A 21,748-nucleotide genomic window follows, 5' to 3' on the forward strand; every position below is an offset into this window, starting at 1 on the left:
ATACAACATGAGTCCTGATCTAGCCAGAGGACCTCAAGCCTGCATGTGGTCAAAATGATTCACAATGAGAAAGAGACACAGAGAGAAAGAGATAATATGACAAATATGACACAGAAATATTAGTGGATCTCTAATATTAGAATAGTAAGGAGACGCTTGTGCACATAACGTGCTGTGTGAGGCTCCACGCTCCCCGTGCTTGATGAGGAGACAGCAGACACGCTGCAGATGGCTGAACATATTCCCATTCTCTGTGGCCATTCTCACACAACAGGCTCTGCTAATGATGGCAGACTCCCTACTGGGAACACTAATTGCATACACAAGCAGGTTTGTTGCAAAACACAGAAAATGAGTGAGATTATAAACCGCCGCATTAGGTTGAATATAATGTCCACATTAAAGCACTTACAGGCTGGAGTGTACAGTACGTTTGCACAGGTAGGCAGCTTGTTTTGCAAAATTGCAGATGTGTGTCATATGGTGTCGTAACATTCATCACTGAGCAAGATGAAGAGGATAATGATGAGGAGATCATGTGGGGAGAATAATAAAGCTGACTGTATAAAGCAACCTTTGCTCAATTTTACAGTCAAACATCAACCGCATGAATCTGAAAAACCCTTGTGATCAGTCGTTTCTGGATGCTGTTAAAGGTTAGCTGATATATTTTGTGAATATTATTTGGTATAATAAAACATTGAGTGATTATCTGGGGGCCCTGGTAGTCCCTTATTTTGCTTACTATAGCTGAAGTCTATTTCTGTTTATAGTTACTGAGTCAGTCAATGTCCCAATATTTCATAATAAAGGATTATTGATGTTGCCTCACTGTATGAAAGAGCGGAGTGAACACATTGCTCAAAAATGGGAACTTCCATTGTGACAAGTTTCAAGAGGATGTGACAGCTTCAAATCTTCTGAGGAACAGGAAGTACAACTCCAGCTTTACCTCTAAATCATTACCATATCATCTACACTCTGAATAGTCACGAAGGCCACAGAGCGCTTAAACAAACACATTATAGAGCACCTGCCAACAAGACAACATACCTACACAACACACACGTACCACATCACCTATGGGGACGTTATTTACCATTTGATGAGCTGCATAATGTCACACACACAAACACACACACACAGACAAGCAGAATTATCCTCAAATAACGTACACCACTTGATCTAAAAATAACCAACCACACACACTCTGACTTCTCACTCATTGTTATTAACAATCGGTCTGAAGGGCCATCTGGCTCTCTCTGAAGCATTATTCAGCATATCTCACAGACAGCTGTGTGTGTGTGTGTGTGTGTGTGTGTGTGTGTGTGTGTGTGTGTGTGTGTGTTGGTGTGTGTGTGTGTTTGTATATGAGTGTGTATGAGGTTGACAACAGGCTCCAGAGAGAGTGACATTTAGATTAATTGGCTCCCTGTTCTCCAGCACTGCACAGTCGACCTATTAATAATTACACAAAGTGTGAATGGCAGCGTGCACCGCAGGTTTAATGTGAAAATGCTTCATTAATTTACATTTTATTACACAGCTCGGTGTAATGCACCGTTCTGATTGGTCAGTTATTTCTTTATTAAAGGTCGCTGAACTGTATCACAGCTGGGTCACCTGAGTAAAGAGAGGGTTTGCTGCTGATTCACATCGCTGAGCTACTTAGTATCGCAACAATAAGAGCTTCAAGCATCGCTAGCTAGCTACAAAAGAGCATTGCTGCTACAAACTAGCATTGCCTTCTTGTTGTTAGTCAGCAAGAAAACCTGACAGTTTTTGAAACTGAAAATCTGTCAGTTTTTGAAACTGAAAAGTCAGAAAATGTAAACTTCAACATGCAGAAGTTCCTCCCATTCGCTATGTTGCTATGAACAATGAAAGAAAATGTGTTGACGTTACTCTGCAATTAACTCTTTACAGCTTGCTATGTAGCTAGCTAGTAGGTTTGCTTCTGCTGCCATTGTTTACATAGCAAAGCTGTTGCTAGTCGAGTGCAGAGTAAAGCAAAAGCTTGTAATTAGTAACAATTCCATTTAAACTTAATGTACAGTGTGAAATGACTTCTTTCTATGTGGCTAACGTATTATTACCAGCAGGTCCTGGGGGTCCAGATGGCTCTGTAAGGGAGTTTAAGTCCCTGTTCATATACTTTATTATCTCTTACTTTCGCCATTTAAAATGACGCCTGTAAGGGGATTCGTGGAGAAATAAACTAAGATAATTACATGTTGCTGATAACTGCTTTCTTTGACCAGCCGTCCTGACGTATCAAAGCATTTTGTACTTTCACAGAAGAAGTTCAGGTAATTACAGTGTTTAACCCACATATAATTAACTTCAGATTCATCGTGGCTACTGCTGACTAACAATAGTGTAATGTCTTCAAACTGTAGCCTCTCTGCTATATTTGTCTTTACTGTTATCACAACATATCCATGTGATGCGGCGGCATGCCACGTGTCACACAGGAAGATTGCAGCATAATGTCACTTCCTGTCACACAGGAAAGCACTGCGTCTCATTTCCCCAATCACAATAGTTTTGTATGTGAGTAATAGTCATCTGTTCCACAAATCTGATGAAGTTGCAAGGAGAGACGTCATGACTTAAGAGGCAAAATGTGAATCGTTTAACAAACACTTCACTCTTTGACATGACAGAACTGCAATAATCAGTTTATGTGAACATTTATTAATTAATAACTCTCACTATCACTGCATTTGACCAAATATCTATACTTGATACATATTTTTCAGCTTTATGTTTTATTCTTTAGACATGAACTGGATATAAAAATCTATTTGGTTGTGAATCTTTGAACATTTTTCTGAAACTGTAACCTTTCTTATTGAAGGCTGGGTTACATGAGCAGTTTGTTTACACTCTTCTCTTCACGCTTCATTTGAAAAAGCAGCACTTTTAATGAGCAGCCTTCATTAATTACACCTCGTAGCCGGAGTCTCTCCTGCTGCACCGGGTCGTACGGGCTCACATCCCTCCCACTGCACTACTTCTCTCAAATGCAAACACAGGCCTCGGGCTGCCTGTAATTATTAGCACATTGTCCAAGGCTGAAAGAAATGCAGTGTGTGACAGAATCTGAAGCGCTTACAACTACCCGGAAGCTGAGTGTCACTCGGCATGGTGCTTTTGAAAAGGCTGTTTAAAGAGTTTAACAGAGAGGCCTCGTGACAGCCAAGACAGCCAGCTCAGGCCCGTCCGGTCAGAACCTAAAGCCGTTTGTGTTTGTCTCTGCTGGACGCGACTGTTGGACAGGAAATGCGGGCAAAAGAAACACCAAACAATAATTCAACCCAGAGGCGAAGCAGCATGAGAATCTGTGGATTTGGAGGGGATACAAAGACAAATCAGGTGATCGGTATAATGAACAGGTGTGATTTTAAAGTTTCCATCCATGAATATTTGCACTTACTTACACGTAGATTCTCACTGATATCTCATTGTTCACATTTGTTACTCTTACTTGCTTAAATCAAGCAGCACGTATTCAATCGTTGGATGAGAAAGATGAAGAGCAGAAGATGAGCAGGTAGTGGCGTATATGAAGGAAGGAATGGTGGATTTTTTTTTGTGGTTGTGTTGCCCGTGGCAACTAGAGAATCCACTATATTAGGTGGGTAATCTCCACAACTCCTCAGCGGATAGAGATATTACAGACTGAAGGTGGAAATAAATTGAAAATGAAACTGGCAGTATAGTGAAGAAGAACAAAGCATAACGCTGAGATATGAATATTTGTGTTGCATCTAAGTACCAAATATCTACCTCAAAAAAGTCAGTGCCAACAGGAATGAAAGGAAATCCTCTTGGTACGATCAGCTGCCATCAACGAAGCATAAATTATGAAACTGTGAAAATTCCATCCATTCCTTCATTTCCCTTCACTTATCCAGGTTGCCTAGTCAGCGTATTAATGGAAGCAGCTCAGATGTTCCGCTACTTTCTCCAAAAGCTTTGTAACACTGCGTCCTTTAGATGCCTGAGCCTCAGCCGGCTCTCCTCAACGGGAAGCAGCAGAGGTTCCACTCTGAGCTCGCTGCTGTGAGAGCAATAAGATCAGTAAGGAGATGTTCAATGAGCGATGTAACGGCTTCTTCACGATGACCCTTAGACACCAACATCTATTAGGTACAGAAACAGTAATGATAGAGACCTAAAGGCTTTCGAAGACACTTTCTTGTTTATTCCTGACACATTGTAAATGTAATTAAAGTACAAATGCCAACACTTGCTCTGTGACACACAAACATTTGCCTTCAAACATGTACAGTAGTTAACATCCAGCCAAGTCTCCTTGTAGGTGGTCCTGGTAATGCTGTATCTAAATGTCAGAACCTTCTGAATGTACTTACTTTACATTCCACACATGTCTGACGTACATATTTACACCAGGAAATTAAACTGACATTCAAACACTAACACAGCGAGGAAACAAGCTTCAGGGGGAAACTTTTCCTCCTTGGCTTCGGCCTCCCGACTGTTCACCTAAAGGGAGCATGCCGGCTGCAAAGTGCCCGGCTCCATGGAAACAATCATGGGAAGATACAGAGGAGAGCGAGAACGCAACAATGAAAAGAGTGTCCTGTCAACACTGTGTCTCTGACAACACCGTGTCTCTGACAACGTGCATCTAGCTCAGAGCAACGGCATGAACAGGGTGAGAGATTCTGCATGACTGCTGGTTTCACACGCAGGCTCTGGTGGACATTTCACACACACCAGAGTCACTAAAACCTGGCAGCATGGAGCTCACACACATCATTAATAGCCCGTTTCGTACTGAACAATTACACTACAGGTCTTAATATATGCAATGCTGACTGATGGAAATATGTGGACGGTGTGGAAGTGGTATTTTTCCCTCCAGGCTTAAGTGGAATTAACACAAATACAACAATTTGGTCTAATTACTATTATAGGGGGTCCTTCTGTTGCCTCGGTGTCTTGGGCCTGAGCTGATTGTAATCTGTGACAGTATGTTATAAGAGCAAAGACCAATTTTGGTAAGAGCTCTGATGAACAATAGGTCCTCAGATGTCAAATAAACCTCAAATATGAATGATGTGAGCAGCATTCTTTGTGTTCTGGGTCTGCTGATGAAGAACGTAAGAGAGATTACAATCATAAAGGAACGCCTGAGTAAACAAACTACAGTGGAATTGACAATAAACTTCATTTAAAAGGTATTGTTCGAATCCGCCCCCTTCAAAGGAGCACAATAGAGCGGTCCGCCCCCACCCTACAACACACAATGGAAGAGCTCAGGGCCAAAACTGAAAGCAATAGAAAATAAAGCCGTCTGCTCAGGCATTTTTGCAAATCAAACTCAGTTGTGGTTCAGGGGAGAGAAACACGGAGGTGACTCAGGACTGTGACTCCAACCGAGCACAGCCTCACCCCATCATCAGCCACATGTTGAGTCTCTATTCCCCATTAAGTGCCACTGTGATTGTTTATATGTGATCCCTTTCTGCATCAGGGGACTCCTATTAGAGATCACATGGGTCATCATCGTTTTAAGTGTTAAAGAAACTATTTCTGCATCTCAGCCAAAACTGAATGAGTTCTATTCCCAGGGTAAATCGGTTCTGTTTGATTTACTCTGCTACCAAACAAACAGAACATGGATACAGTAAGCCCATAACCTCCTTGGTGGTGGTGTGATGAGGCTGTAAGCTACACTCATCCTATAGGGTTAAGTGTACAAAGTGACCTCTGACCCGCCGTGCTTTAACAGAGGGCCACAGGTGAGCCTGACAGCATTTGACACCAGCTAATGTGTGCTGTGCATCTGCTGCTGAGTGCAGTGACAGCTGTACAAAAGCCCTCTGACATGTGCAGAACATCGCAGGCCGCCTCCAGCTGCTCTCTCTGCAGAGCTCCACTCTTTGATTACTCCAGAGAAAAAGAGAAAGAACACTTTTTTTAGATTTCGTTGAGGAATTTTCACATCCACAATAGAGGCCATGGGTGGAAAATCTTAAGTAAACAGGATTATGTGTGATACTATTGAGCCACAGCCCTCAACTGTGCAACTGTGGAGGACAAATAAAGAGGATTATTGCAAACACACCGTCTCAACCAGCCTGTTAGAAAGTAAAACAGTCAACGTCCGATAAAACAAAGTTGGTCTGCAAGCTCAGAGAAGATGTCTGTCTCACTTTTACTGTTTCTAACACCTGGAGCTACACCCTAAATGACATTCTTTTTTGCCTAATTGTAAACTTATGTCAACCAAAATATTCAGCCCTGACATTTGGTACAGGGGCTTAATATGCCGACCCAGTCTGTGCCTTATGATCAGTGGGGTTATGAAAGGGTTAACAGACATTGTTGTCCTTCCTGCTCTACAGCGTCACATGCATGGTGGTGCTTTCCGCACAGCGACAGGTCAAACTTTAACTCTGCAGCCACAGAGCAAACACCACATGAGCAAACAGGCAGGCAGATACAAGGCAGCATTCCTGCACGGGAATTCCAGGCCTGTGACTCTCCTCAACAACTGTAAGGAAAAAGACACAATATTCCCAATTACGACAGCCTGTCAGGAAATTAGTGTAAATTCCAGCTTTCATGGTGAGAGCCAGGAAGTAAAGCTGTCCAGCGCTGCATTGGAGTCCGGTCTTTAAACGCTGAATGCCAAAGTCTTAAGCAGAACCTGACACTTGTGTGGGTGTGATGCTTCGCCGGGTGAGCCACTCCGAAACCAGCCGCTTCTACTATGTGAGAGGCATTTCCTGACACTTCACACGGTGATGTCACTGCTCTGTACCCACAATGCACTCCCGTCTCTCTCACAGCTGCAAAACGGAAAAAATAGCTGCAGCTTAAGACGCGGAGCTGCGACAGATCTCAGCTCGGGGGACTCAACCTGAGACCGGGATCACAAGCAGACGAGTCTTTTAATAACGCCGGTCTGATTTCAGGTCTGCAGCCTGAGGCCAGATACGCAATGGAGGGGCAGAGAGCCAAGCTGGCAGCCTGTCACCCTCAACTCTGAGTCACACAAGCATGAAGTCAGACGCTGCTCTCATCCTGGGCCAAACCAGTTCTCACTTACCTGAGCTCACTCCCTGTATAAACACACGCTCAGCAGAGAGGAAGAGTTTCATAAAGAGGCGCGGGGCTCGTCTTCCATTGTGAATCAGGGGATACCACAATTTAACCTAGATTTGTAAGAGATGACTCCTCTGAGATAATGTTTAACCCTTACACGCTGTTTGGGACAACTTTGACCCATTTTCATATTTGAGAGCCGTAAATAACTTCCTTTCATCCTGAAATGCGACGAATGCTACAACAGCCACCAAAACTGTACAGAAATGACACGGAAATAGGTGGAAACGTTATATTTTAGTGGTTGTAACTTCGAGAAAAGAAAATGTACAAAAGTTTGAGGAACTGAGAAAGCAGTGCCACATCCGTTTCATACGATACTGAAACCAATCGCGTGAACATAACAGTATGCCCCTGGTTCACCTACAAAAAGAAAGTTAGTTACCAGGCCCAATACTAGTTTACTTCACTACTTTTTCTCAGGAGCTAGTATCGTAGCTAACTACAGTAAGGTAGCTCTCGTTTGAGCTGCGTCAAGCCAACTTCCTACAAACTGTGATGCTTATTTTGTTTTGGTCGGCTCGCTTTGACTCCTCGAGTCCAAACCCTCAATCGGACCTCGTGCGGAATCTTAGAAATGTAGAAAGGGGGCAGCTTATAAATCACTTCCTTTGTTTGAAAATGTCAAAAAGGCTTTTATTTTGTGAGAGTGGAGAACTGTGACAGAGTGAAAAGGTTGAGACCTCCGGCGCACCTGACAATCAGGACGTGGAAACTGGAGCTCTCATCATTTATTCACAGGCAGTGAGTCACAGAGAGGAAACAAGCAGAGGCTCAACTTCACATTGAGATCTAACCACCCAGCCACTCTCTCAACCAATCCAACGCCCTGAACTCTCACTTCCTCTTCTGCGAGCTCAACACGTATAGACTTTGTTGCCATTGTGACGGTTAGTGAAGAGGCCTCACTTCCACACACTCATCTGGATACACCCTTTTTTTTATTTTTTCATCAGCATAGCAATAAAAAAAAAAAAAAAAAAAAAAAAAAAAGGAACAAAAAATAAAGCAAAGCCTCTATTATCTATGGATAGAAAGGTGTGGCTGCTGTGTCTGCACGGGACCGGACAGGCAGAGGATGGTTAAAGAATAAAACTGGATAAAGAGGAGGGAGTCACAGTCGATGAAGCACCTACATGGATGTGAGGGGGGCGGGGGCGGGGCTTTCGTAAACACTTGCCGGGGTCCAAAAGTCAGTCAGAGAAAGTCAAATGTGCACAGCCAGCGAGTTGGTAGTCCCCCTCCCAAAGTGCAAACTCAGCTGTGAGAGGAACCTTCTGCCAGAGTCTTGATTTTTGGGGGCACATGGAGCCCAGATCCCACCTAAGGCAGCAGAAACTACAAAATACTCAACTGTAATGGAAGCTCCAGGAAAAACAAAACAAAAAACAAAAAAAAAAATCAGAGGAGAAAGGAGAAAACCTGGCGATAACAAGATTCCAACCCTGAAATGAGAGAATGTCCACATATATCACAGTGTGTGTGTACATCCAGCATCCACAAACCACCGACGGGAGACGTTATGGATGAAATCACAGCACAGGAAAGAAGTTCTAACACATCACTTCAATCGCCCCCGGTAACTGCGTACAATCGGTGAGGAGAACAGTTTCTGTTTTCGGAGGCCCTAGGAAATCCCTAATACACATTCGTAGCTAGAGAGGCAGTTTCAGTCGTGAGAGTGATCTGCTGATGGTAGGAAAACGCGTTTGGTGGGGCAGATGTGATGGAGCTATGACGTCAGGGGGGACTCACGCTCCCCCCGCCCCTCCCCCCACTGTCCCCATGGATACGAGAATACTGTATGAAAAGCAGAGAAAGTATAAATGTACTGCGCGCCCTAAAACTTAGCCCCAAAAGTCTCCGAACAGAAAAGCGTACAAAGGAGAGAACAACAGAGGGCGCTGCAGTCAAAGGTCAAAGGTTACGACGGTGCCATTAAACTGATCTGATTATACAGGATGTGAATGAAAGGCAAACTAAGAAAAACAAAGCCAGTCAAAATAATTGTCTTTTGTTTAAAAATGAAATCTGGGTTATAAACGAACGAACGAACGATCATCATCATCATCATCATCTGAAGAAGAAGAAAGAAATTAAACAAAATATACTTGCTTCTCTCTTTGATTTACACTCAGCAGAGAGGCCACCGGATTATTTGCGTCAAGATTTTTGCATTTTTTTAAATCGTGGTTTCATTCTGGGCTACTTCTTTGCTCGTAGCCTCCAAAGTGTCCAGGCTGGTGATGGAGGAACATTAAGATTTGTAATTTGAGGTAAGCCAGGTCAGGCCCTCGTATAGTCCATCCCCCGTGGTGGCACACGATGGCTGAACGTACCAATTCCTATCCCTGATCCGGGTCAGGCCTAACTTCTCCTGGATCTCGTGGGGCTTCATGGCGTCTGGGAGGTCTTGTTTGTTGGCGAAGATCAGGATGATGGCGTCCCTCATTTCTCGGTCGTTGATGATCCGGTGGAGCTCCTGTCTGGCCTCGTCGATCCGGTCCCTGTCGGCACAGTCCACCACGAAAATCAGGCCCTGGGTGCCCGTGTAGTAATGTCTCCAGAGCGGCCGGATCTTGTCCTGTCCTCCCACGTCCCACACGTTGAACTTCACATTCTTATAGGAGACGGTCTCCACGTTGAAGCCCACGGTTGGGATGGTGGTGACCGACTGTCCCAGCTTCAGCTTGTATAAGATGGTGGTTTTGCCGGCGGCATCGAGTCCGAGCATCAATATTCTCATCTCCTTGTTGCCAAAGATCTTTGAGAACATTTTCCCCATCTTGTTTGATGTGCATAAATACTTCTTTAGAAGGAAAAACTATAAGTTCTCTAATGAGAGAAAAAAAACTTCGTCTTCAGTACAAATGAGTCTCTGAGGCGATCCACGTGATGACAGTGGGGCGCTGACACGAGTGGGACGACTTTCAAGTGAGTCCAGTTGGATTACAGAGCAGAACAGTGAGCTGGAGCGTTATTCTCTGACCTGAGCGGTGTGGTCATGTACCTCTGACTGATCAGGGTGTGGGTCTGTGTTCATGATGTGAGGGACGAGACGGCGTTACCAAACTACACCTCATCCACGATCCACATGTCCGGGTTTCCCTTTCCTCTCCTCTCCTGAACTCTCTCCTCGGCCCTGGACTCGGTATGGATTATAGGCCCCGTCCACAGCCCCGGGGTTCACACTTCCTCCTCCTAGGCTGCCGGCGGTTCCACTCTCGCCTTCTGCCGAATCCTCCCGTCGGGTCGAAAAGCAACCGCGGCTCGCTGACAAAAACGCTCTCGGGTCGGACGTCTGCCGTGCGTGAGTGCGCCGGGACATCCAGAGGAAGCAGCAGAGCGCTCAAAAGGTCATTGATTCATCCGACTTTCTTCTTCTCTTCCCCCTGTGACACAGAGCGGTTCAGAAAAGGGAGGGGTGTTAGTACAGAGGGCAACTTTACAGCGGAAAGAACGACGTCCGGAGGGGAATAAGAGCCAAACAAAGACGGATAACACGCAAAATGGATGAAATACCTGTGAGCGCGGCGTTCATCGTCCAGTCCCCGGCTGTTTGTCCCCGCTGTAGCCGCTCTGTCGCTCTCTTCCTCCCTCTCTCTCTCTCCAGCCGCTCAGTCACAGCGGTGCTGTGTTACCGGAAAAGGTGCGGACCCAGATCAGCCGCCACTTCCTCTACTGCTCACACACTGCTGCCGCCTTCACGGGCGCCCCGCAAGCTCCGAATTGTCAGCACCGTTTCTGGAAAATACTACGAGGAGGGCAGGGCGTGTTAGTACACATATGACACGATGTAACTGTCTAGATTCTTTCTACCTTCGAGTATCTATCTGTGATATAAGAGAAATGTCGAGAATGAATACGAGACCAAGGCGCCCTTAATCACTCTCAGTAACATCTGTCACATTCGTGATGTTATAAACATCTGTGACACATTTATGATGTCATTAGCACCTCTGACATCATTCATTTTTCCAGACTATGGATACAATGATTGTTTTAATTTATCTCAGTTTTTAATAACTACAGGTTACTATTCAAACCTATTCATCATTTTTAATTAATGAGTAAATCAGTTCAAACATCATTTACGGACATCAAAGATGAGGATATAAGAACGGAGTTAAACAACCTGGATAAATGGCAGCAGTTTGAAGTATGTACAAGTATTTACTGTCTTCTTAAACAATTCCAAGTATCGCCTTTTCCCCTGCAGACTAACAAGGTGGGTATTTTCTCCCAGTCTTTCCAAAACACAGATTATTGTGTACGTGTTCAAAAACAAGGACGTCTGTAGTTTGAATCCATTCTAAATGTCCAAATTTCACTCTTCACTGATAAGAGCTGAGATTTCCTACGGCACCCAAACACTCTCTGCGCCATTTGGCATGCGCGCTGGAACAGCCCAAACTCGGAACGGTCCGTGAACTACACGGGCGCCATTTGAGCTTTCACGATGTTTCTCTGCCTCTGGTGTCACATTTGCCGCGATAACGACACGGAGCGTCCACACGTAACTCACACAATCATGATTCGGTGTGATTGATCATCTTCAGAAGCGGATTTCAGCCCAGACGCCCCACATGTCAAATCATTCATTCAAATCGGTTTCCGTGTGATTAAGCTGTGACGTGGAGGTCGTGTGACATGTTGGAAACACGGAGTTGCCCAGTCAACAATCGTGTACATAATAGCGCGACATACACGTTTTTAATGCAAAATATTAAAGTTTGGGATTAAATTGTTAAGGTTTCTCCTGTTTTTGTTTAAATGTTGAAACATTGTTGAAATTACAAGATGGTTTTACCCTTTCAAATTGAGTTGAGTATTGCTGTAATGGATTTAATGTTCAAGTCAGATTTCCTCATAAGGTGTGTTAGTGTATATTTCGGTCAATAGGAAAGTGGATGGAAACTTCAGATATATTTACTTTTTAGGTTTGATTTTTAAAATACATTTAAAGTAAAATGACATCAATTGAAAAGACCAAACCTGAGACCAACAATCTGAGCAAAGTAAAAATAATTCAATGATTCATAGTTTTCAGTTAATCAAACATGGAAGTGTGAAGCTTCATTTAAAAACCAAAATCCTTATTTTTTTGTCCAAAGCCAATCTTTATTCTGTACAGCAGGAGAACATGAACTCTCCTCCCGTCTGCCTCTGGAGCTCTTAGGAGTTGGCGTTGGGTCCCTTCTTCTTGCCGAAGGTGGGGACGACGTTCACGAAGCGTCTGTTGTACTGGATGCGACGCTTAGCACGGCCGGTCTTCTTCTTCTTCTTCTCCTGCTTTTCAACCTGAATGAAAAGGACGTGGACAACTTTAGCTCCTCCTCTCAGACCTGACAGCTGTGTAGCTGCTGCACCCTCGTTTACTACGTCACATTTAAGAATTAGTTTGTCTGAGACACTTTAGGAGAGTTGATTCTAATCCCAACATTTCTAGGCTCTGGACTAGATTCTGGACTGGATTAGATTCATATTCTTCAAACTCCTTTCACAGTAACTATGACATCACTGAGGTCATCTAAATTCCAATATTCAAAACACCGCCCTTTCGGATTCAATACCAATAAATGCAAACAAATAAGTAAATTCTGTATGCAATCTGTAGTAAACAGTAGGAGTATAATCCTGTGAGCAGGCACAAGCAGGGAATCACATTTCACTTGTCTGTGGGATTGGTGGAGTGGAAAAAGCTACGTTTGGTAGAATAGGAACATTATAAACTTCTCTAGTGAAGTGGCCTCTAGTCGGCTCACATTAGACTCAGGGCAGTAAAGGGGGGAACTCTCACCTTGGGGGTCTGACCTCTCACTTTACCGGCACGAGCCAGGGAGCCGTGGACCTTTCCTGGAGGAGGACGAGAGGGAGACAGTCAGGACTACGTTCAGACAACACTCCACTCACAAGCAACGTTTAGTTAACATTTCTATGACAGATGTTGACAATTTTCTAATCTTTATCAAGGCTGGAGAACATTCATGAAGAACTCATTGGTGTTTGATACAGAGAAGCAATCTTAAAAGCAATACAAAACTAAATTGTCTCAAAGCAACCAGCTGGGGTTTAACAGCCTGGTAACACATCCAACACACACTTTGAATCCTGAGCAGAGCTGCACAGGGGCGAGGTTCAGTCTCCATCCCAGACTTCCACAACACCACCCACCCCCTCTCCCTACCTGTGACTTCTTCTTCCAACTAACACACACACACACACACACACACACAGAGGGCATACTGACCTCCCAGGAGTCTGCCAGCCACCTCCAGGGTGCAGAGCTCTGAGACCCCGCAGGACGCCAGAGAGGACTCATCCTCCAGTGGGCAACCAGCGAGCAGCAGAACCTGCTCCTCTACCAGGAGCCCCTCCAGAGCCTGGACATGAGCCTGAAGTACACACACACACTCAGTTTAGAGACTCACAGCAGGGTTCAGAGGAGATGAGATGCGTTCAGGCTTCCATATACGAGATTTTGAAGAGTGGTGTGATGAGATCTGAAACTTATTTACCTTAATGTCTCGGACTGTCTCCTGTCCGGTCACCTCAAGGGTGTGAGTATTCTGGGCGCGCAAGAAAAGCTGCATTTTGATGCTGGAAGAAGAGAAGAAGTTGTTAAGAGTCGTTACAAAAGACGGAAGGAGAGTTTACTGTGTCGCTTCTGGCGTGACAGTTAATGTAGGAGAACAAAGCTTAAACGAAGCAGCAACATCTGAAACAAGTGAAGTATTTAAAGGCGGCTATGCTTATACAAAGTACACCATCTGAACATAGAAAGTAACGCGACGTGCGCAGGAAACGGTTTGCGTGTCGGTGAAAGGCTAACATGTTAGCACTGTTAGCCACATGGGGCACGCGTTCCATAACTTATCTTGATAATATCAGAAACGTTAGCCATTTCTACAAAGAACGATACAAAATATGATAGATACGATCATAAGCGTTACGATTATACCACAGTGTTTCTTGGACGATCGCTAAATTCAGTCTTATTTACTTAATTTACAGAGGCCTCACCTCGTTGGATGCTAGTCGCTCACCGAGAAGCATAGAAAGGGCTTTAGGAAGGGCCGCACTGCGCATGTCACGCTACGTTCTGACGCAAGCTTGGCCACGCCCCTCACGCTCAACGAGGCTGGACCTGAGATGAAATCAACAATATGAAAACAAAAAACCTCAAAGTCAGACCGAATGTAAGTTTTATATGAATAATAAAAAATAAAATAATAATTTCACATTAATGACATCTTCTGAAAATCGTTCTAGAGGAAAATATGCCCAGAATAAGTGGAATATTCTTCAACATTATTCACTTTAGCCTCTTATACAAATATAAGACTCGTTAGGCTGTTTTTACATAACTTACATTTTGGTGGTGATTGGACAATTTTGTCTTCAACTGTTTTTGCACTTTGTTAAAATTGGCTGTGAATGACAAATATCTGGATGAACATAAAATGTGACTCAGAATCAGCTTTTAAACAGTGACTAAGCAAATACTTTAGCACTATATTGCAATATTTTCAACTAAAGGATCTTACCATCGCATTGAGAAACTATGCTTTTAGCTTCAAAGTTTACTGTTCAAGAAACAGGAGTTACTTTACAATATTTAATTTAAGTCCCAATCATTCTGCACCGATAGTGAAGAGTTCTTTTGGAATACAAGTTCATTCTGGTGTAAATGTGTGTGTTATGGTTTAATGTACAACAAACCTTTGAGCAAGTCATGAACACAAGCCACAGGTAAGGATAACAATCTCTTTATTAAGAAATCAAGGTGAAATTAAAAAAGGGGGGATCTTCATTGACATTTTTCATCCTGGGAACACAGCTTTGAAATATTAAAAATCTTTGCGGATGTAAGGAGAAACACAGAACCCGGAGGTTCATCCATGGAAAACTCTTTTACAAGTTTAAATCTTAAACACAACTCAATTCTTCGAAGAGAGACAAAACTCAAGTCATCCAATCGAAACATTTAAAAAAATTGAATGAATCTTTGCGATGGGAAAACAAATGTGCCCCGGTGTATAAACAGGCAAACCAAAGGAAACCAAGCAAGTGAACATAGCAACAAAAGGGTCTGAGATAAAAGAACTGCAGACTGAAGGACGGCGGTGATCAAACGTGTGTCATGAACGGAGCGAGTGCGGCCATGATGGCGGTCGTCGATGAAGGGGGCGACGGTAGGAGATATCGCTGAAGAGGAGCGATGGAACACTGCACACGCGCCGTCCTCCATGACACACGGCTGAAGGGGCCCATGGGTGGAGTTGTAAGAAGGGGTGGGGGGGGGGGGGGGGGGGGGGGGCAGAAAGGATGCTTTTTTATTCTGAGTCTCTGTGATCGTGTCAAGATCTGCTAAATCATGTAGGAGGAGGGGGGTAGTACTGGTTATACTGGGCGTACTGGTTGTACTGGCCCCAGTTATTTTGTCCCCAGCTGCCGTACGGTTGCTGAAAAGGAGAAGAAAAGTAGGAGAAGTTAAATCAAGGTGGTGACTTCGTTTGAGCCGTTATAACACTGAGCACATGTAGAGCAAGGGGGTCTCACCTGGTACCAGTTGTAGTTGTACGAGTTGTTGGCCTGCATGTCTGTCGTGTTGGCTACAGAGCCGTCGTCCACGCGCTGCTTCTTAGCATCGGGCTCCTGGGAGCTGTGGGCAAAAGGAGGAATCCTATGACTTTCACATTTCCACAAATTCCAAGATAAACAATGTACTTCTATAACGAGACCAAGGACACTGTTGGTGTAACTCAGTGGCTCCTGATGTGACTCATGTGATGTGTGTTCATCAGGATAGTACACACTTAATGGCAAATAGGATGTTTACTCAGCTGTTGTAAAATCAAAACTAGTTATATTTCTGAGTATGCACCTGTCATATCCGTTCTCAGCTTTCCTCTTTGCTGGCTCGCTCTCTTTCTGGAGGTTCTGATGCTCTTCGGACGCAGTCACCAGCCTGAGGGATTGGGAAAACAGATGAGCGACCACATCTCAGGCATGACATGAAAATGCTTCGACTCGCTTTTCCCCTGAGTTCCCTTTCGATTGACCGTAACGGGGGAACTTACATGTTGATGTCGCTGCCAAAGTCCTCCAGGAACTCGACCTTGCGCTGGGAGAAGAGGAGGCGGGACTCCAGAGCCATGGGGCTCTTCAGGGCTCGGTCAAAGCAGGCCAAGATCTCGGCCTCGTTCTGCGACACGTCTCCGCTGTACTCCAGCTCCAGCAGGTTCAGATACAGCCGTGGACTCGTCTGCAACGCCGCAAAAACATCAGCGTGACAAATCTGTGTAATACAGCCACTACATTGGCGTGGGCAGTGGGGATCTGGAGTTCACTCAAGGAAAAAGGGCTAGAAAATAGAACTCAACACAAAGCGAGAAACTGAAGTAACTGTTGTTTCCATGTTCCCCACCTGGTCTGTCTCGATGGCGTCCAGCAGCACCTTCCTGGCCTTGCTCAGACTCCTCTGCACCTTCATCAGCTGCCTCGACAGCTTCACGGCGTAGAACGACGTCTCGGTGGCGTTCTTCGCCGACTCCATGGCGTCCCTCAGCAGGGCCTCCGCTTCCTCCAGGTTGCCGTGGCGACGCTCCAGGCTGACCCTCCGAAGGCGAACCATGGCCAGACCGGGGACAGTCTCCTCTAGTGCCTTCAGGACGCCGCGAGCCTCCTCCACATTACCTGAGAAACACAGGAGGTCCGACACGTTTTAACAACTATAACTATCCTGTCCACATGTACTTTGCATCAGTGCACTCCTGTAGCATGTGTGCTCGCTCTGTGGAGGTGATTTGCCTGGACTGTGGTTGGTCCGTGTCTAGTTTTGCCTGAGCGTTTCTCACCTTGCTGCTCTTCAAACGCCGCCCACAGCAGGTGGATGTTGGGCTTCTTGGTTAAGTGGATGGTACACGCCTTCTTGTAGACGTGCCGCACACCCTCAATGCTGAAGCCCTCTAGATATTTTGCATACTTGAGAGTGAAAAACAGAAAGGAAGTTGGAGGAGATGCAGGAGAGGACAGAACAGACCAGAGAAGAGAAAGGCAGAGGAAAGACAAGACATTTTTAACAACTACATCTTTTCAGGTCACAAAAACAGTGAATTTTCTTCATTGACAAGATCGTTTTTAGAAATTTTCTGTGTAAACCCATCAGCACCTTCATGGAACCAATTAGATAAGTTTCTGTAAGGTAGTGGGAGACGAAGATGCAACGTAGTAGTTGGCAAATGCTGCAGTCAAATCTTGTGTGGCAAGCTGGCCATCCCCTAATACAACAGATACAGTCACATATCAACGTTACACGCAAAGAGAGTGCAGGACGATTCACTGTGTCGATGTGATATCATCGTTGATGGGGGAAGTGCAGGGAAGTAGTGACAGTGAGAGACGGGTCAAAGGTCACGTTACCTTAGTCCAGAACTCCTCGTAGAGCGCACAGGCGATGAGGCATCTTTCAAACAGGACGAAGACGCGCTCCGGAGTCCCGTTGTCGATCTCAAAGTCCAGGTACTCCTTCCAGTTGTTCAGCTGAGTCTTCTCCAAGGCTTTGACATGGAAGTAAGGTCTCTTAATCTAAAAACAAGAACAGTCGTTACTTCAATGCCTATGTCAAAGGGCCAAATGTGTTTCCATGGAGGCGGACCGGTGCGGAAATACATACCCCTTCTTCAAAAGCCCAACGCTTGCTGACTTCATGTTCGTTGTGGTTGAAAACTTCTTGCCGAGCCTCGATCACTTTGTGGCGCATGTTCTCGATCTCCGTCACTCTCTGCGTTAGAACACAAACAAGACACGGAGTCAACGCCCGCATAAAGTGCTTCATCATCACATTCACCACGAGACGTAAAACCTGCAAGCAACTAGAAGCCTGTGAAAGCGCAGGTATGTATGCAACCTGCATATCAGCCTGTGGAGAGCTCTGGGTGAAGCTGCTGGGGTCAATGGGCATCAGGAGATCCTGACCAAGTTTCCCTGACTGGATACCAACTTGAAGCCCACTGGTATTCATTGGCTTAGCTGCTGGTGGAGAAAACACTTTTTCAAACCTAAACAAACGTTTCTTCCCTTCCACGGAGGAGAACAGGAAAGCTCGCACTGTTCACGATTATGTTCACGATAATGTTCACGCAGCACGACCGGGACCATGAGTCCTACCTTAGCTGGGTCAGCCAGATCCTCCATACCGGGGGGCAACTCCTCTTCAACAACAGGTTTCTCTTCTTCTTCATCATCATCATCGTTGTTGTTGTCGCCGCCCATGGTGGCTAGGTTGGCTTTAGAGAGCTCGAGCCTCAGCTGAACAAATTCCTCTTCAGACAGGAAGTGTTTGGGGTTGTTGCTCTGCACGTGATCTTTGAACCTGTCAAAACATAAACATAGCATCACTATGGCGATCTTACATCTGAAATAACATTCAAGGTCACCATAATCTGTCATTTTATTCTGATTCCTTCTTCTCCTTACTTCTGGAAGTGCTGTGAGTACAGCTGGGTTGGAATACCCAGGATACGATCGTAGACGGATGTGACGTTTGCCAACTTCTCCTGCTCCGTTTCCCAGGTGACGTAGGACTCCCACAGCCGATCAGAGCGGAAGTCTGTGCCGGCCGCCAGCACTGCATGTTCATAGGCACTGCAAAGAGGAAATCAAATTTGTCAATAACATTGATCCTCATATAACCATATGCGTCGTCTCTAGAGCGATCAACAGAGCTGGAGTAACGTCCACAGCAGAGTTACAAATGATCAAGTTAGTTACAAATATTGATCCACGTGTGTGGCATGGCTCTCACTGCAGCTTAGAGTCCATCACTTACGCTCGTATGCGACCCTCAGTCTCTGGGTCAGTGGTGTCAGAGTTTTCTTTGATGAAGGTCAGGTAGTGCAGCCACAGGTCCACACTAAGAGGGATGGCCTGCAGGCCTCGTCTGTATACCTGAAGACCCACCACAGGAAACAAGGAGGTTAAAGAGGTGTTCCATTTCATTCACACAAAAGTAACAATGTGATGCAGATTTGGCCTTGTGTCTCCATTATCTACCTCTTCTGCGACCTGTATGTGGCCATGCTTCTTCTCTATATCTGCGTACTTCTTCCAGTAGCCATAGCAGTATGGATAACGGAGGAAGAAGACATCAAACGCCTTCCTCACAGCAGTGAGAGCATTCTGTGGAAAGAGGACAGCACATGAAGTCATACAGTGTCACCATCATCTTCAATATGGAAACAAAAAAGCCAAATCAATTATTTGATGACTCTCTCCATCTTGTATCATCTCACCTCTTGCTCCACATACTGGAGCAGATAGACCCAACCATTGAAGTCCTCTGGATTTTCTTCACAGCCTTTGAAGAGTTTGTCAAACTCACTGGGGAGCTCTGGCTCAGCGGGCAGGGGGGGCTCTGCGGTCTCTTTGGAGGGCTCTTCCAGCTCCATGCCGTCCTCTGTCGGCTGTGGTGCCTCCGTCTCTGTCTCAGCTGGAAGACCTGGAGAGTTACCAATATTAGAGACGCAATAATATAAAAGAACACAGAAATGTGGCCAACAAGCATGTTTGTATACTTGTCATCTTTTTCACAAACGTACCTTGTGTGTCATCCAGCTCGGGTGGCTCTATCGCCATATCCTGGCTCCCCTGCTCCGTCTCCTCCGCTGCCTCTGTGTGCTCTGGGGGCAGTGGTGGGAGTGGCGGCTGCTCCTCTGGGTAGAGCGGTTCACTGGCAAGCTGGAACTGCTCCACTGCCTTCTCCACCGAGCCCAGCTCTGTGGAATTCATTTCGTTGTTCGGGAGCTGCTGTTCCGCCATGGCGTCCTGGGAAAGATCCGAGTCTGAGGGGACGGTGTTGGTGAGAGTCTCTGAGGGAACCTGGTCCACCGACCACTCGGCGTTGTGCCCGACAGCAGGAAGGTCGGGGAGGAAGCTGTCCCCATTGCCCTCCATGGCTGCAGTGTTCATGTCAAGCATTCCCTTAATGGGCTCCTCTGAGAGATGCAGTCCTGTTACAGAGAAAGCAGAATGAAGAATTACCACCTATTCATTAAACACATTATTGCTGTTGATACACAAAAGGTTTAAAAGTTTCACCTATTTAACAATTCAGCTGCAGCTACTATCACACAATAATATGGTTGTCGTTTACTACCAATATGTGTACAAAGCAAATGCATTTTAACAGAAGTCCTTACTTTACTGTATGACCTTTATTTACTCGTCTCACAAATGTAACAAAGTGTACAAAACATCTGAATTAACCAGAAAGCATAAGCTGAGAGGGATCCGTTAATAAGTTACATGGTTTGTAATTATTACCCAATATGAACATAAACTCCAGAGCATATGCCGCCGCTTGTGTCTCAACTCCAACATAAACAGACACAAGCTTAAATTTAACGCCTCCTAAAAATAAAGCCGCCACGTGATCTTTGTTCAGATCAAACACGTGTCCGCATTTCAGTCCGTATGAAACTAGTTCGTGTTCAAATGCCACCGCGCAGGAACATCGATCCGCTCCGTGCGTGTGGACGGTTGGTTGGACGCCATGTTGCGTCGTTACACAGTCAAAGTTCACACAAATTCAGAGTTGGGCCTCGGCGCCGTCTATTTCGTGATAAGTTGCGTGACTTCCAAGTTAACGCGAGGAACTAGCCCTTGTAAAATACGGGCACAGCCACGGAACGAATTGTATTTTATTAATTTGCTCGACGGCATTTTTGTTTATGTAATAACTGCTAATGTTGCACTAGAAAAGGGCAGCGCGCAAAGAAACAACCTCCGTTCCAGTAAATAGACGGAACCGGTTGAGCTACTTCACCTCTAGCAAAGTGGCTAGCGCGGATCATTTCGCCATTACTAGCTAGCTGGATATCGATTTGGCGCAATTCTCCGGACGTTATGATATTTCCATGAATAAATGCAATCGCCTGGGCGTCTTACCAGTGTCTTCCATGAAGTTTTGGTCAAGGTTGTGAACTTGTCCGCTTGTAAGAGTCACTTTATTTAGCCTACAGTTAGCAGGCGCGCTTCGCCTCTCATTCTTATCGGGGAGGAAGAGGAAGAAGCGAGAGGGCGGTCCGTGCGCATGCGCCGCGGGACTGCGTCGACAAACCACTTTTTGCTTCACAAATATGTTCCCTCCTTTTTTATTGTTTCTCCAGTGAGGTTAAATTAAATCATTCGGCAGCTGATGTCGCACTTAAAATATTTAATGTTTATTTTCGTAAACTTTAAGGAGCTTAAGGGAGTTTTAATTTAGTGTTGCAGTTCATTTTGTGACCACTGGAGGACAGTGAGCATTCGTTGACATCCTGTACTTCAAAACCCAGGAACCTACAAACTCCTGATGAAAACATCTTCACGTAATGAAAGACCTTCCAAAAACGGCTTGATTCACCAACGACGTTTGGGGAATTGCTAAATACTGTAGTAATTATTATACTTAAGTAGAACAGTTATGCCTTTTTCAATACAAATTCTAGTAATATTTGTATTAAACTGGTTTACATGGACTTTATAGCGTCAGTTACACTGCGATTCAGGCAATAAATAAAACAATGTCAAACTTCATGTGTATAACGTAATGTGACCG

At 45.0% G+C, this 21,748-nt stretch overlaps 3 protein-coding genes across 3 annotated transcripts; all 3 read right to left on the reverse strand.

The window, feature by feature from the left end:
* Positions 1–8,068: 8,068 nt before the first annotated feature.
* On the reverse strand, positions 8,069–11,523 carry arf6a (ADP-ribosylation factor 6a). Its single transcript, XM_076160139.1, has 2 exons — positions 10,669–11,523; positions 8,069–10,538 (listed from the first exon to the last, which is right to left on the reverse strand). Exon 2 carries the CDS (start codon positions 9,929–9,931, stop codon positions 9,404–9,406), a length of 528 nt encoding a protein of 175 aa, XP_076016254.1. The 5' UTR covers positions 9,932–10,538; positions 10,669–11,523; the 3' UTR covers positions 8,069–9,403.
* A 738-nt stretch (positions 11,524–12,261) lies between these two features.
* faua (FAU ubiquitin like and ribosomal protein S30 fusion a) lies at positions 12,262–14,279 on the reverse strand. Its single transcript, XM_076160140.1, has 5 exons — positions 14,170–14,279; positions 13,665–13,746; positions 13,397–13,541; positions 12,947–13,002; positions 12,262–12,447 (listed from the first exon to the last, which is right to left on the reverse strand). The coding sequence occupies exons 2-5, from the start codon at positions 13,737–13,739 to the stop codon at positions 12,322–12,324; spliced, it is 402 nt and encodes a 133-aa protein (XP_076016255.1). The 5' UTR covers positions 13,740–13,746; positions 14,170–14,279; the 3' UTR covers positions 12,262–12,321.
* Positions 14,280–14,899: 620 nt separating this feature from the next.
* prpf39 (PRP39 pre-mRNA processing factor 39 homolog (yeast)) lies at positions 14,900–21,226 on the reverse strand. Its single transcript, XM_076160161.1, has 15 exons — positions 21,097–21,226; positions 19,749–20,159; positions 19,443–19,648; positions 19,204–19,329; positions 18,980–19,098; positions 18,628–18,795; positions 18,319–18,523; positions 17,825–17,932; positions 17,572–17,736; positions 17,007–17,133; positions 16,577–16,845; positions 16,230–16,414; positions 16,034–16,117; positions 15,709–15,811; positions 14,900–15,611 (listed from the first exon to the last, which is right to left on the reverse strand). Exons 1-15 carry the CDS (start codon positions 21,107–21,109, stop codon positions 15,522–15,524), a joined length of 2,379 nt encoding a protein of 792 aa, XP_076016276.1. The 5' UTR covers positions 21,110–21,226; the 3' UTR covers positions 14,900–15,521.
* Positions 21,227–21,748: the final 522 nt, after the last annotated feature.

This window comes from Genypterus blacodes, unplaced genomic scaffold (assembly GCF_046128005.1).
Source record: "Genypterus blacodes isolate CSIRO-AG114 ecotype Tasmania unplaced genomic scaffold, CSIRO-AGI_Gbla_v1 ptg000104l_1, whole genome shotgun sequence".
NCBI classification, from domain to species: Eukaryota; Metazoa; Chordata; class Actinopteri; order Ophidiiformes; family Ophidiidae; genus Genypterus; species Genypterus blacodes.

Bases quoted from the DNA above. Each gene is read 5' to 3' on its own strand.
- prpf39 (XM_076160161.1), bottom strand. The intron at 18,524-18,627 runs GTAAGGAGAAGA...ATGTTTTGACAG, and splicing joins TACTCACAGCACTTCCAGAA to GTTCAAAGATCACGTGCAGA. The intron at 16,118-16,229 runs GTAAGTTCCCCC...CCAATCCCTCAG, and splicing joins TTTGGCAGCGACATCAACAT to GCTGGTGACTGCGTCCGAAG.
- arf6a (XM_076160139.1), bottom strand. From the start codon at position 9,931: ATGGGGAAAATGTTCTCAAAGATCTTTGGCAACAAGGAGATGAGAATA.
- faua (XM_076160140.1), bottom strand. From the start codon at position 13,739: ATGCAGCTTTTCTTGCGCGCCCAGAATACTCACACCCTTGAGGTGACC. The intron at 13,003-13,396 runs GTCAGTATGCCC...GTCCTCCTCCAG, and splicing joins GGCTGGCAGACTCCTGGGAG to GAAAGGTCCACGGCTCCCTG. The intron at 12,448-12,946 runs GTGAGAGTTCCC...CTTTTCATTCAG, and splicing joins TGAGAGGTCAGACCCCCAAG to GTTGAAAAGCAGGAGAAGAA.